Consider the following 13,349-nt stretch of genomic DNA (forward strand, 5'->3'; position numbering starts at 1 on the left):
GGACAAATGTCCTGATTTATTACTAAACTCAGCAAAAAAATGTAACGTTCTCTCACTGTCAACTGCGTTTATTTTCAGCAAACTTAACATTTGTACATTTTTATATGAACATAACAAGATTCAACAACTGAAACATAAACTGAACAAGTTCCACAGACATGTGACTAACAGAAATTGAATAATGTGTCCCTGAACAAAGGGGAGGCGGGGGTCAAATTCAAAGTAACAGTCAGTATCTGGTGTGGCCACCAGCTGCATTAAGTACTGCAGTGCATCTCCTCATGGACTGCACCAGATTTGCCAGTTCTTGCTGTGAGATGTTACCCCACTCTTCCACCAAGGCACCTGCAAGTTCCCGGACATTTCTGGGGAATGGCCCTAGCCCTCACCCTCCGATCTAACAGGTCCCAGACGTGCTCAATGGGATTGAGATCCGGGCTCTTCGCTGGCCATGAAAGAACACTGACATTCCTGTCTTGCAGGAAATCACGCACAGAACGAGCAGTATGGCTGTTGCCATTGTCATGCTGGAGGGTCATGTCAGGATGAGCCTGCAGGAAGGGTACCACATGAGGGAGGAAGATGTCTTCCCTGTAACGCACAGCATTGAGATTGCCTGCAATGACAACAATCTCAGTCCGATGACGCTGTGAAACATCACCCCAGACCATGATGGACCCTCCACCTCCATATCGATCCCGCTCTAGAGTACAGGCCTCGGTGTGCCGCTCATTCCTTCGACGATAAACGCGAATCCGACCATCACCCCTGGTGAGACAAAACCGCGACTTGTCAGAGAAGAGCACTTTTTGCCAGTCCTGTCTGGTCCAGCGACGGTGGGTTTGTGCCCATATGCAACGTTGTTGCCGGTGATGTCTGGTGAGGACCTGCCTTACAACAGGCCTACAAGCCCTCAGTCCAGCCTCTCTCAGCCTATTGGGGACATTCTGAGCACTGATGGAGGGATTGTGGTTTCCTGGTGTAACTCGGGTAGTTGTTGTTGCCATCCTGTACCTGTTCTGCAGGTGTGATGTTCGGATGTACCGATCCTGCACAGGTGTTGTTACACGTGGTCTGCCACTGTGAGGACGATCAGCTGTCTGTCCTGTCTCCCTATAGCGCTGTCTTAGGCGTCTCACAGTACGGACATTGCAATTTATTTCCCTGGCCACATCTGCAGTCCTCATGCCTCCTTGCAGCATGCCTAAGGCACATTCATGCAGATGAGCAGGGACCCTGGGCATCTTTCTTTTGGTGTTTTTCAGAGTCAGTAGAAAGGCCTCTTTAGTGTCCTAAGTTTTCATAACTGTGACCTTAATTGCCTACTGTCTGTAAGCTGTTAGTGTCTTAATGACCGTTCTGAATGCAACATACTAAACCCTGTTTCTAAAGTCCCATCGGTTACTATCGGTTACAGACATGAATCCTTTCTCTCATTTCTCCACAGCTTGCTCACAGACTAAAGGTATCAGCTTTTCATCTCTTTTTTTTGTGTGGGGGGGGGGCTGGCTTGTTAGATAGATGTTGCTGTCTCTGTCTCCCATTTCAACCTAACCATAACCTCGTCCCCAGGCTATTGCACAGTAGGATATCACCCATTCACACAGTAGGATATCACACAGTAGGATATCACCCATTCACACAGTAGGATATCACACAGTAGGATATCACCCATTCACACATGGGATATCACACAGTAGGATATCACCCATTCACAAAGTAGGATATCACACAGTAGGATATCACCCATTCACACAGTAGGATATCACACAGTAGGATATCACCCATTCACACATGGGATATCACACATGGGATATCACCCATTCACAAAGTAGGATATCACCCATTCACACATGGGATATCACCCATTCACACAATATGATATCACCCATTCACACAGTAGGATATCACACAGTAGGATATCACCCATTCACACAGTAGGATATCACACAGTAGGATATCACCCATTCACACATGGGATATCACACATGGGATATCACCCATTCACACATGGGATATCACCCATTCGCACATGGGATATCACCCATTCACACATGGGATATCACCCATTCACACATGGGATATCACCCATTCACACATGGGATATCACTCATTCACACATGGGATATCACCCATTCACACAGTAGGATATCACCCATTCACACATGGGATATCACCCATTCACGCATGGGGTATCACCCATTCACACAGTAGGATATCACCCATTCACACATGGGATATCACCCATTCACACATTCACACATGGGATATCACCCATTCAAAGTTGGCCTTAGTGGGAGTGGCCATAGAATTCTATGGGAGTGACCTTCTGATCAAAGTATTTGTCATTACTTAATTTTAGCAAATCACACGACTATGAGGCGTGGGGAGGGTTAGGGGGAAGGTGTTGTGGCAGATGATTGGTTGGTAGATTAAGTCAATTACTGCCTATGCACCGGGAGCGTCTCCCGGGTTTCTGTATTGGCTAACGATGGTCCACCAGACTCGTCGCGCATTTAGGCGGAAGTGTCTAACACCTAGCACCCTATCCCTAACACCTAGCACCCTATCCCTAACACCTAGCACCCTATCCCTAACACCTAGCACCCTATCCCTAACACCTAGCACCCTATCCCTAACGCCTAACACCCTATCCCTAACACCTAGCACCCTATCCCTAACACCTAGCACCCTATCCCTAACACCTAGCACCCTAGCCCTAACACCTAGCACCCTAGCCCTAACACCTAGCACCCTATCCCTAACACCCAGCACCCTATCCCTAACACCTAGCACCCTATCCCTAACACCTAGCACCCTATCCCTAGCACCCTATCCCTAACACCCAGCACCCTATCTCTAACACCTTGCACCCTATCCCTAACACCTAGCACCCTATCCCTAACACCTAGCACCCTATCCCTAACACCTTGCACCCTATCCCTAGCACCTAGCACCCTATCCCTAACACCTAGCACCATAGTCCTAGCACCCTAACACCTAGCACCCTATCTCTAACACCTTGCACCCTATCCCTAACACCTAGCACCCTATCCCTAGCACCCTATCCCTAACACCCAGCACCCTATCCCTAACACCTAGCACCCTATCCCTAACACCTAGCACCCTATCCCTAACACCTAGCACCCTATCCCTAACACCCAGCACCCTATCCCTAACACCTAGCACCCTATCCCTAACACCTAGCACCCTATCCCTAACACCTTGCACCCTATCCCTAACACCTAGCACCCTAGCCCTAACACCTAGCACCATAGTCCTAGCACCCTAACACCTAGCACCCTATCCCTAACACCTAGCACCCTATCCCTAACACCTAGCACCCTATCCCTAACACCTAGCACCCTATCCCTAACACCTAGCACCCTATCCCTAACACCTAGCACCCTATCCCTAACACCTAGCACCATAGTCCTAGCACCCTAACACCTAGCACCCTATCCCTAACACCTAGCACCCTATCCCTAACACCCAGCACCCTATCCCTAACACCTAGCACCCTAGCCCTAACACCTAGCACCATAGTCCTAGCACCCTAACACCTAGCACCCTATCCCTAACACCTAGCACCCTATCCCTAACACCCAGCACCCTAGCCCTAACACCTAGCACCCTATCCCTAACACCTAGCACCCTATCCCTAACACCTAGCACCCTATCCCTAACACCTAGCACCCTATCCCTAACACCCAGCACCCTATCCCTAACACCTAGCACCCTATCCCTAACACCTAGCACCCTATCCCTAACACCTAGCACCCTATCTCTAACACCTAGCACCCTATCCCTAACACCCAGCACCCTATCCCTAACACCTAGCACCCTATCCCTAACACCTAGCACCCTATCCCTAACACCTAGCACCCTATCCCTAACACCCAGCACCCTATCCCTAACACCCAGCACCCTATCCCTAACACTCAGCACCCTATCCCAAACACCTAGAACCTTATCCCTAACACCTAGCACCCTATCCCAAACACCTAGAACCTTAGCCCTAACACCTTGCACCCTATCCCTAACACCCAGCACCCTATCCCTAACACCTAGCACCCTATCCCTAACACCTAGCACCCTATCCCTAACGCCTAGCACCCTATCCCTAACACCTAGCACCCTATCCCTAACACCTAGCACCCTATCCCTAACACCTGCGCCCTATCCCTAACACCTAGCATCCTATCCCTAACACCTAGCACCCTATCCCTAACACCTAGCACCCTATCCCTAACACCCAGCACCCTATCCCTAACACCTAGCACCCTAGCCCTAACACCTAGCACCCTAGCCCTAACACCTAGCACCCTATCCCTAACACCTAGCACCCTATCCCTAACACCTAGCACCCTATCCCTAACACCCAGCACCCTATCCCTAACACCCAGCACCCTATCCCTAACACCTAGCACCCTAGCCCTAACACCTAGCACCCTATCCCTAACACCTAGCACCCTATCCCTAACACCCAGCACCCTATCCCTAGCACCCTATCCCTAACACCTATCACCCTATCCCTAACACCTAGCACCCTATCCCTAACACCTAGCACCCTATCCCTAACACCTTGCACCCTATCCCTAACACCTAGCACCCTTGCCCTAACACCTAGCACCATAGTCCTAGCACCCTAACACCTAGCACCCATCCCTAACACCTTGCACCTTGCACCCTATCCCTAACACCTTGCACCCTATCTCTAACACCTAGCACCCTATCTCTAACACCTAGCACCCTATCCCTAACACCTAGCACCCCATCCCTAACACCTAGCACCCTATCCCTGACACCTAGCACCCTATCCCTGACACCTAGCACCCTATCCCTAACACCCAGCACCCTATCCCTAACACCTAGCACCCTATCCCTAACACTCAGCACCCTATCCCAAACACCTAGAACCTTATCCCTAACGCCTGGCACCCTATCCCTAACACCTAGCACCTTATCTCTAACACCTAGCACCCTACCCCTAACACCTAGCACCCTATCCCAAATACCTAGCACCCTATCCCAAACACCTAGAACCTTATCCCTGACACCTAGAACCTTATCTCTAACACCTAGCTCTATTATTATAACTCTGCCATAATCAGGGTATTTACATAACTACCATAATCATGGTATTTACATAACTCTACCACAATCAGGGTATTTACATAACTCTACCATAATTATTTATAACTAAATTACACTAATTGATAATACTACTAGAGAGAGAATAAATGGCCCCGGAGGTTCCTATGAAGTCGTCCAGTATGGACTACTAGGTAATAGACAGGTAATAGTATGGACTACTAGGTAATAGACAGATTACTCCGTTTAATAGCTGAGTCATTACACACCAGTGAATGAATAGTCAGTGTTCAGGCATGTGTTCAGCAGGAACTGTTATCGGTGAGCAGTGAGGACATCTTTCTGAAACCTCTCGGACTCTCAGCTGGTGAGAAAGATCAGCTGACAAATCTATAACACGTCGACAGACAGATCACAAGACCAGATGTTCATTGGTTGAAAAAAAAACCAGAACAGAATAGACAAACACAGATCACTAGTAAAATAGAAACACAGACTGGAATCGATGGTTGCTGTGCTGCAGTCTTCGTGTCAGTGTGCCAATCTGCTGTTAGCTTAGCTTGCTGCTATTAATACCTTCTGCCCTGTGCCTGTCCCAGACGTGGGTTCAAAGACTATTTAAAAAATATTTGAAATACTTTGAGTGTTAGCTTTAGCCTGCCTTAGAGGCCCAGGTGGGGGGGGATTCAGTTGTACGACTATTCTATTGGTTCCCTTTGCAGACAGACAAGCTTAATCAAGCCCAGCTAATGTATTTTAAATGATATCGAATATAATTTGAACCCAGGTGTGGCCTGTGCATTGCAGCACCCACCCAGTCTCTTATTTATATCCTGTGCCCGTCAGGAGAGATCTCCTACTACAGCAGCAGACTATTGGTTGTCTTGTAAATGATTTGCCAATGCTGCACCCACCCAGGCCTCTGACTGTATGTACACTGAGCTCCAAATGTATAGGGACAGTGACACATTTTTAAATACTTTGGCTCTGCGCTTTAGCACTTTGGATTTGAAATGATACCATGACTATGTGGTTAAAGTGCACACGGTCAGCTTTCATTTGAGGGTGTTTTCATCCATATGGGGTGAACCGTTTAGAAATTAAAGCACGTTTTTGGTACATAGTCCCCCCTCCATTTTAGGGGACCAAAAGTATTTGGGACAAATGTACTTATACTGTATGTGTATTCAAGTAGTCAAAGGTTTAGTATCTGGTCCCATATTCCTAGCACCCAATGACTACATCAAGCTTGTGACTCTACAAAGTTGTTGGATGTATTTGCTGTTTGTTTTGGTTGTGTTTCAGATCATTTTGTGACCAGTAGAATTGAATGGTAAATAATGTATTGTGTCATTTTGGAGTCACTTTTATTGTAAATAATAATAGAATACGTTTCTAAACACTTCTACATTAATGTTGATTCTACCGTGATTACGGATAATCCTGAATAAATCGTGAATAATGATGAGTGAGAAAGTTGACGCACAAATATCATACCCCCAAGACATGCTAACCTCTCACCATTACAATAACAGGGGAGGTTAGCCTTTTATATCATAACCCCCAAGACATGCTAACCTCTCACCATTACAATAACAGGGGAGGTTAGCATTTTATATCTTAACCCCCAAGACATGCTAACCTCTCACCATTACAATAACAGGGGAGGTTAGCATTTTATATCATACCCCCAAGACATGCTAACCTCTCACCATTACAATAACAGGGGATGTTAGCATTTTATATCATACCCCCAAGACATGCTAACCTCTCAACATTACAATAACAGGGGAGGTTAGCCTTTTATATCATACCCCCAAGACATGCTAACCTCTCACCATTACAATAACAGCGGAGGTTAGCCTTTTATATCATAACCCCCAAGACATGCTAACCTCTCACCATTACAATAACAGGGGAGGTTAGCATTTTATATCATACCCCCAAGACATGCTAACATCTCACCATTATAATAACTTAGCATTTTGGGGGGGGGTTATATTTGTGCGTCTGTAACTCATCATTATTCACGAATCATTCCGAATTATCTGTAACAATGGTAGCATCAACATTAATGTAATCATTGCGTGCTAGGAAAATGGGACCAGATACTAAACTTTTGTATACTTTAATACAAATATAAGTGAATTTGTCCCAATACTTTTGCTACTCTAAAATGGAGGGGGACTAGGTACAAAGAGTGCTGTAATTTCTAAACGGTTCACCCGATATGGATGAAAATACCCTCAAATTAAAGCTGACAGTCTGTACTTTTTTCATTGTATCATTTCAAATCCAAGTGCTGAAGAACAGAGCCCCAAAACAAAAAAATGGGTCACTGTCCCAATACTTTTGGAGCTCACTGTATGTCCTGTCTTGTGTCAGAATGTCAGGGGGAATCTCTGCTAGCATAGCCACCAGCAGACTGCAAGCTGAGGGAATGGGCTCCAACGACCACGCCGTACCCTTCCTTAACCAGGTCAGTTTGTTTGTTTGTTTAATTGTTTTGTAACTTTGTGTCCCAAATAGAGCCATATTCCCTTTATAGTGCACTATGTTTGTCCAGGGCCCTATTCCCTATATAGTGCACTGCATTTGTCCAGGGCCCATAGGGAATAGGGTGCACTACGTTTATTCAGGGCCCATAGGGAATAGGGTGCACGACGTTTGTTCAGGGCCCATAGGGAATAGGGTGCACTACGTTTGTCCAGGGCCCTATTCCCTATATAGTGCACTACATTTGTCCAGGGCCAATAGGGAATAGGGTGTCATTTGGAACACATACTTTTATGTTATTTATTTACCATCGAGGAACACTTTGGAAATACCTGTTTAATCATTCAAGATCTGTTTAATGCACATCTTGATTCTGTATTTATTGATGCACAGTGTGAGTTATGTTAATTCAATTCATTCAACCAGGACTATGAGGCTTTGAGGCAGGAGTGTCTGGAGACGGGGTGTCTGTTCCAGGACCCCTACTTCCTAGCCGAGCCTCCCTCTCTGGGCTTCAAGGAACTGGCCCCCTTCTCCTCCAAGACCAGGGACGTGGAATGGATGAGACCCACGGTGTGTGTGTGTGTTTGTGAGTGAGTGAGTGAGTGAGTGAGTGAGTGAGTGAGTGAGTGAGTGAGTGAGTGAGTGTGAGAGAGAGAGAGAGAGAGAGAGAGAGAGAGAGAGAGAGAACAGCAACACAATTAGACCCAACCAAATCATGAGAAAACAAAAAAATAATTACTTGACACATTGGAATTAATTAAGAAAAAAAACAGAGCAAACTAGAATGCTATTTGGCCCTAAACAGAGAGTACACAGTGGCAGAATACCTGACCACTGTGACTGACCCAAACTTAAGGAAAGCTTTGACTATGTACAGACTCAGTGAGCGTAGCCTTGCTATTGAGAAAGGCCGCCGTAGGCAGACCTGGCTCTCAAGAGAAGACAGGCTATGTGCACACTGCCCACAAAATGACGTGGAAACTGAGCTGCACTTCCTAACCTCCTGCCAAATGTATGACCATATTAGAGACACATATTTTCCTCAGATTACACAGAACCACAAATAATTAAAAAATAAACCCAATTTTGATAAACTCCCATATCTATTGGGTGAAATACCACAGTGTGCCATCACAGCAGCAAGATGTGTGACCTGTTGCCACAAGAAAAGGGCAACCAGTGAAGAACAAACACCATTGTAAATACAACCAATATTTATGTTTATTTATTTTCCCTTTTTGAGAGAGAGAGAGAGAGGGGCGACCACATGTGCTAATTATCTATCTAGTGTACTCTGAACACCTGTGTCTAAGCTAACACGGTGGAGGAAGTGGGTGTAGTTGGTCAGCTGTCTGCTACAGGAAGTGAATCAATTTTTTTTGAAAGATTCTTTCTCGCTAATATATATGAATATATGAAAGATAAGGGGGCAAATCAGCATATGTTTCAAACTGTTTCACAACCGTTGACGATTAACGTTTCTAAACGTTAAAACACAGTAGCAGGACTTGTAGTTCACACAGAGCCAACCGAAGCTAACCGCTGAAAACCCTACGGAGAAGAAGAGGTTTTCAGAGCAAAATTGACCCGTGATACATCACAGTTTGGATGCTGTCTACAACACGGCCTCTGTCACGCCCTGCACCTGTTACCATTCAAGCACAGGGCAGTTCACGTTCAAATCTAATTTAGGTTGATCCATGTAGTTGTAAAGACAGCTAGATAGTCTAGCCCACACGCTGCATGCCTGTCACACCCTACTCCTGCACTTGTTGTATGGCTGGCATGTGGGACCGACTGGCAGTATGGGACAAGTAGAGACAGGAAGAGGAGGGAACCTCTCAGTCCAATAAAGACCAATCAGTGCAGCTGTTGATCAGGTTTCCTCTGACCACTTCCTAGATTTGCCACTTGTTTACCTGAGTTACATATTATGTTCTAGAATTACTCAAGAGCCAGATATGCTCAGCTGTCCGAACAACTAGAAGCATCAGTTATAAAAATAGCAAATGGAGCAAACTGAATGAAACGGATGGACCTACTTGAATTTGTCTAATAGGAACTCTGGTTTTTGTTGGAAAAAGTGTGCTAGTGCTTTAACTGTAAATGTTATATTTGTAATGTATTGTAAAAGAAGTTGATAATCCCACAGGGAAAAGACAGCCCAAGAATAGCTGTTTGCTGAGCCGTCGCTCTCCCCAACAGTCTACTGTAAATGACTCTTACCATAGTCTAATGTAATCCTCCCCTTTCCTCCCATCCAGGAGCTGACAGGCGACCCTCAGTTCATCCTGGGAGGAGCTACCAGAACAGACATCTGTCAGGGAGCTCTAGGTGAGTTCTGATTGGCCAGGGACAAGCTCTCGATGAGTTCTGATTAGCCATGGAGCTCTACGTGAGTTCTGATTGGACAGGGGCTACCTCTGGGTGAGTTTTGATTGGCCAGGGCCTACCTCTGGGTGAGTTCTGATTAGCCACGGACTACCTCTGGGTGAGTTCTGATTGGCCAGGAACAAGCTCGCTGAGTTCTGATCGGCCAGGGAGCTCTACGTGAGTTCTGATTGGACAGAGACTACCTCTGGGGAAGTTCTGATTGGCCAGGAACAAGCTCTCTGAGTTCTGATTGGCCAGGGAACTCTATGTGAGTTCTGATTGGCCAGGGAGGTGAGTTCTATTAATGACCCAGACTGTGGCTGTATAGGAGGTTACTAGCTACGTTAGTGAGGGAGTTCTATTAATGACCCAGACTGTGGCTGTATAGGAGGTTACTAGCTACGTTAGTGAGGGAGTTCTATTAATGACCCAGACTGTGGCTGTATAGGAGGTTACTAGCTACGTTAGTGAGGGAGTTCTATTAATGACCCAGCATGCTTCAGGTGGAGCGGGTTGATCTCATTCCTTTTGAAACCCTCCCTCCTGGTCGTGAGCCAGGTGCCACGTTTTGACCTGGTGGCAAAGTCGGATCCAATTAAATGTGACGTAGGTTAAGCACATGGAGTAGGATTCTGTGTTGAGTTCTGATTGGACAGGGAGCTCTACGTGAGTTCTGATTGGCCAGGGAGCTCTACGTGAATTCTGATTGGACAGGGAGCTCTACGTGATTTCTGATTGGACAGGGACACAATAGGATTCTGTGTTTTCACATGCAAAAGGAATTGCTTTTGATAAAAACGCTTTATCTGCCTTCCCAATTAAAATTCGAACATTTATTTTATGCAAAAGAGATGTCGTATGTTTCTGAATGATGCACCATGTTGACAACATGGCCGAGCGGTACAGATTACTGTTCTATTTGAACAGGGCGCTCCTCCCTCCCGTCACAGTCCATAGCCCGGTCCACCTCGGGTCAGCTTCATCCCTCAATAGAATGTCCCTCCAGTAAAAGTCACCTGTCCCTGTCTGAAGATGGAAACTGTGTGAATGGCTAATAAATACAGGACTGCCGGCGCTACAAAAGGTTGCTATGGGGTATTTATGTTGCTATGGGGATGTTTATGTTGCTATGGGGTGTTTATGTTGCTATGGGGTGTTTATCTTGCTATGGGGTGTTTATGTTGCTATGGGGTATTTATGTTGCTATGGGGATGTTTATGTTGCTATGGGGTGTTTATGTTGCTATGGGGTGTTTATGTTGCTATGGGGTGTTTATCTTGCTATGGGGGTGTTTATGTTGCTATGGGGGTGTTTATGTTGCTATGGGGGTGTTTATGTTGCTATGGGAGTGTTTATGTTGCTATGGGGGTGTTTATGTTGCTATAGGGTGTTTATGTTGCTATGGGGTGTTTATGTTGCTATGGGGGTATTTATGTTGCTATGGGGGTATTTATGTTGCTATGGGGGTGTTTGTGTTGCTATGGGGGTGTTTGTGTTGCTATGGGGGTGTTTGTGTTGCTATGGGGGTGTTTGTGTTGCTATGGGGGTGTTTATGTTGCTATGGGGTGTTTATGTTGCTATGGGGGTGTTTATGTTGCTATGGGGGTGTTTATGTTGCTATGGGGGTGTTTATGTTGCTATGGGGGTGTTTATGTTGCTATGGGGGTGTTTATGTTGCTATGGGTTTTTTTATGTTGCTTGGGGTGTTTATGTTGCTATGGGGGTGTTTATGCTGCTATGTGGGTGTTTATGTTGCTATGGGATGCTTGTCTAGCTAAATAGATACTACTAGAAGTTAGAGCTGGGCGATACGGACAAAAATCCATAAATCCGTAAATTGCCTGAGTTGATACAATAACAATAAATATAATTATACTTTATAACATTAATGTGTACCACAGTTTTTATTTGATTATCTTCTAAACTAATACTACTAGTTTGTCCCATTTAACAATCACCCATATTAGCACATGGATTTCATTTCAAACTTGACATTTCTCCAGTATTAGGCTACTTATCATAATGAACCTTACTGTATCAGCAGAATGCCTGCGACAAGAGGTTGTTATGGTTTTAACTGTCCCGGCTCTACTTGAAGTAATAAGAGGGAAGGGGACATCTTTAAACACGTCTAGAGGAAAGGGGACATCTTTAAACACGTCTAGAGGAAAGGGGACATCTTTAAACACGTCTAGAGGAAAGGGGACATCTTTAAACACGTCTAGAGGAAAGGGGACATCTTTAAACACGTCTAGAGGAAAGGGGACATCTTTAAACACGTCTAGAGGAAAGGGGACATCTTTAAACACGTTCTAGAGGAAAGGGGACATCTTTAAACACGTCTAGAGGGAAGGGGACATCTTTAAACACGTCTAGAGGGAAGGGGACATCTTTAAACACGTCTAGAGGAAAGGGGACATCTTTAAACACTTCTAGAGGAAAGGGGACATCTTTAAACACGTCTAGAGGAAAGGGGACATCTTTAAACACGTCTAGAGGAAAGGGGACATCTTTAAACACGTCTAGAGGAAAGGGGACATCTTTAAACACGTCTAGAGGAAAGGGGACATCTTTAAACACGTCTAGAGGAAAGGGGACATCTTTAAACACGTCTAGAGGAAAGGGGACATCTTTAAACACGTCTAGAGGAAAGGGGACATCTTTAAACACTTCTAGAGGAAAGGGGACATCTTTAAACACGTCTATAGGAAAGGGGACATCTTTAAACACGTCTAGAGGAAAGGGGACATCTTTAAACACGTCTAGAGGAAAGGGGACATCTTTAAAAACGTCTAGAGGAAAGGGGACATCTTTAAAAACATCTAGAGGAAAGGGGACATCTTTAAACACGTCTAGATGAAAGGGGACATCTTTAAACACGTCTAGAGGAAAGGGGACATCTTTAAACACGTCTAGAGGAAAGGGGACATCTTTAAACACGTCTAGAGGAAAGGGGACATCTTTAAACACGTCTAGAGGAAAGGGGACATCTTTAAACACGTCTAGAGGAAAGGGGACATCTTTAAACACTTCTAGAGGGAAGGGGACATCTTTAAACACGTCTATAGGAAAGGGGACATCTTTAAACACGTCTAGAGGAAAGGGGACATCTTTAAACACGTCTAGAGGAAAGGGGACATCTTTAAAAACGTCTAGAGGAAAGGGGACATCTTTAAAAACATCTAGAGGAAAGGGGACATCTTTAAACACGTCTAGATGAAAGGGGACATCTTTAAACACGTCTAGAGGAAAGGGGACATCTTTAAACACGTCTAGAGGAAAGGGGACATCTTTAAACACGTCTAGAGGAAAGGGGACATCTTTAAACACGTCTAGAGGAAAGGGGACATCTTTAAACACGTCTAGAGGAAAGGGGACATCTT

At 45.4% G+C, this 13,349-nt stretch overlaps 1 protein-coding gene across 1 annotated transcript in view; it reads left to right on the forward strand.

Annotated features, from left to right (window-relative positions):
- Nucleotides 1–7,479: 7,479 nt before the first annotated feature.
- capn1a (calpain 1, (mu/I) large subunit a) overlaps nt 7,480–13,349 on the forward strand; it is a 47,115-nt gene continuing 41,245 nt past the window's right edge. The window contains exons 1-3 of the mRNA XM_055942332.1: nt 7,480–7,573; nt 8,017–8,163; nt 9,858–9,927. Of these exons, the coding sequence (XP_055798307.1) occupies nt 7,481–7,573; nt 8,017–8,163; nt 9,858–9,927 (310 nt within the window). The 5' untranslated portion in view covers nt 7,480. The remainder of the gene's footprint in view (nt 7,574–8,016; nt 8,164–9,857; nt 9,928–13,349) is intronic.

This window comes from Salvelinus fontinalis, chromosome 1 (genome assembly GCF_029448725.1).
Source record: "Salvelinus fontinalis isolate EN_2023a chromosome 1, ASM2944872v1, whole genome shotgun sequence".
Taxonomy (NCBI): domain Eukaryota; kingdom Metazoa; phylum Chordata; class Actinopteri; order Salmoniformes; family Salmonidae; genus Salvelinus; species Salvelinus fontinalis.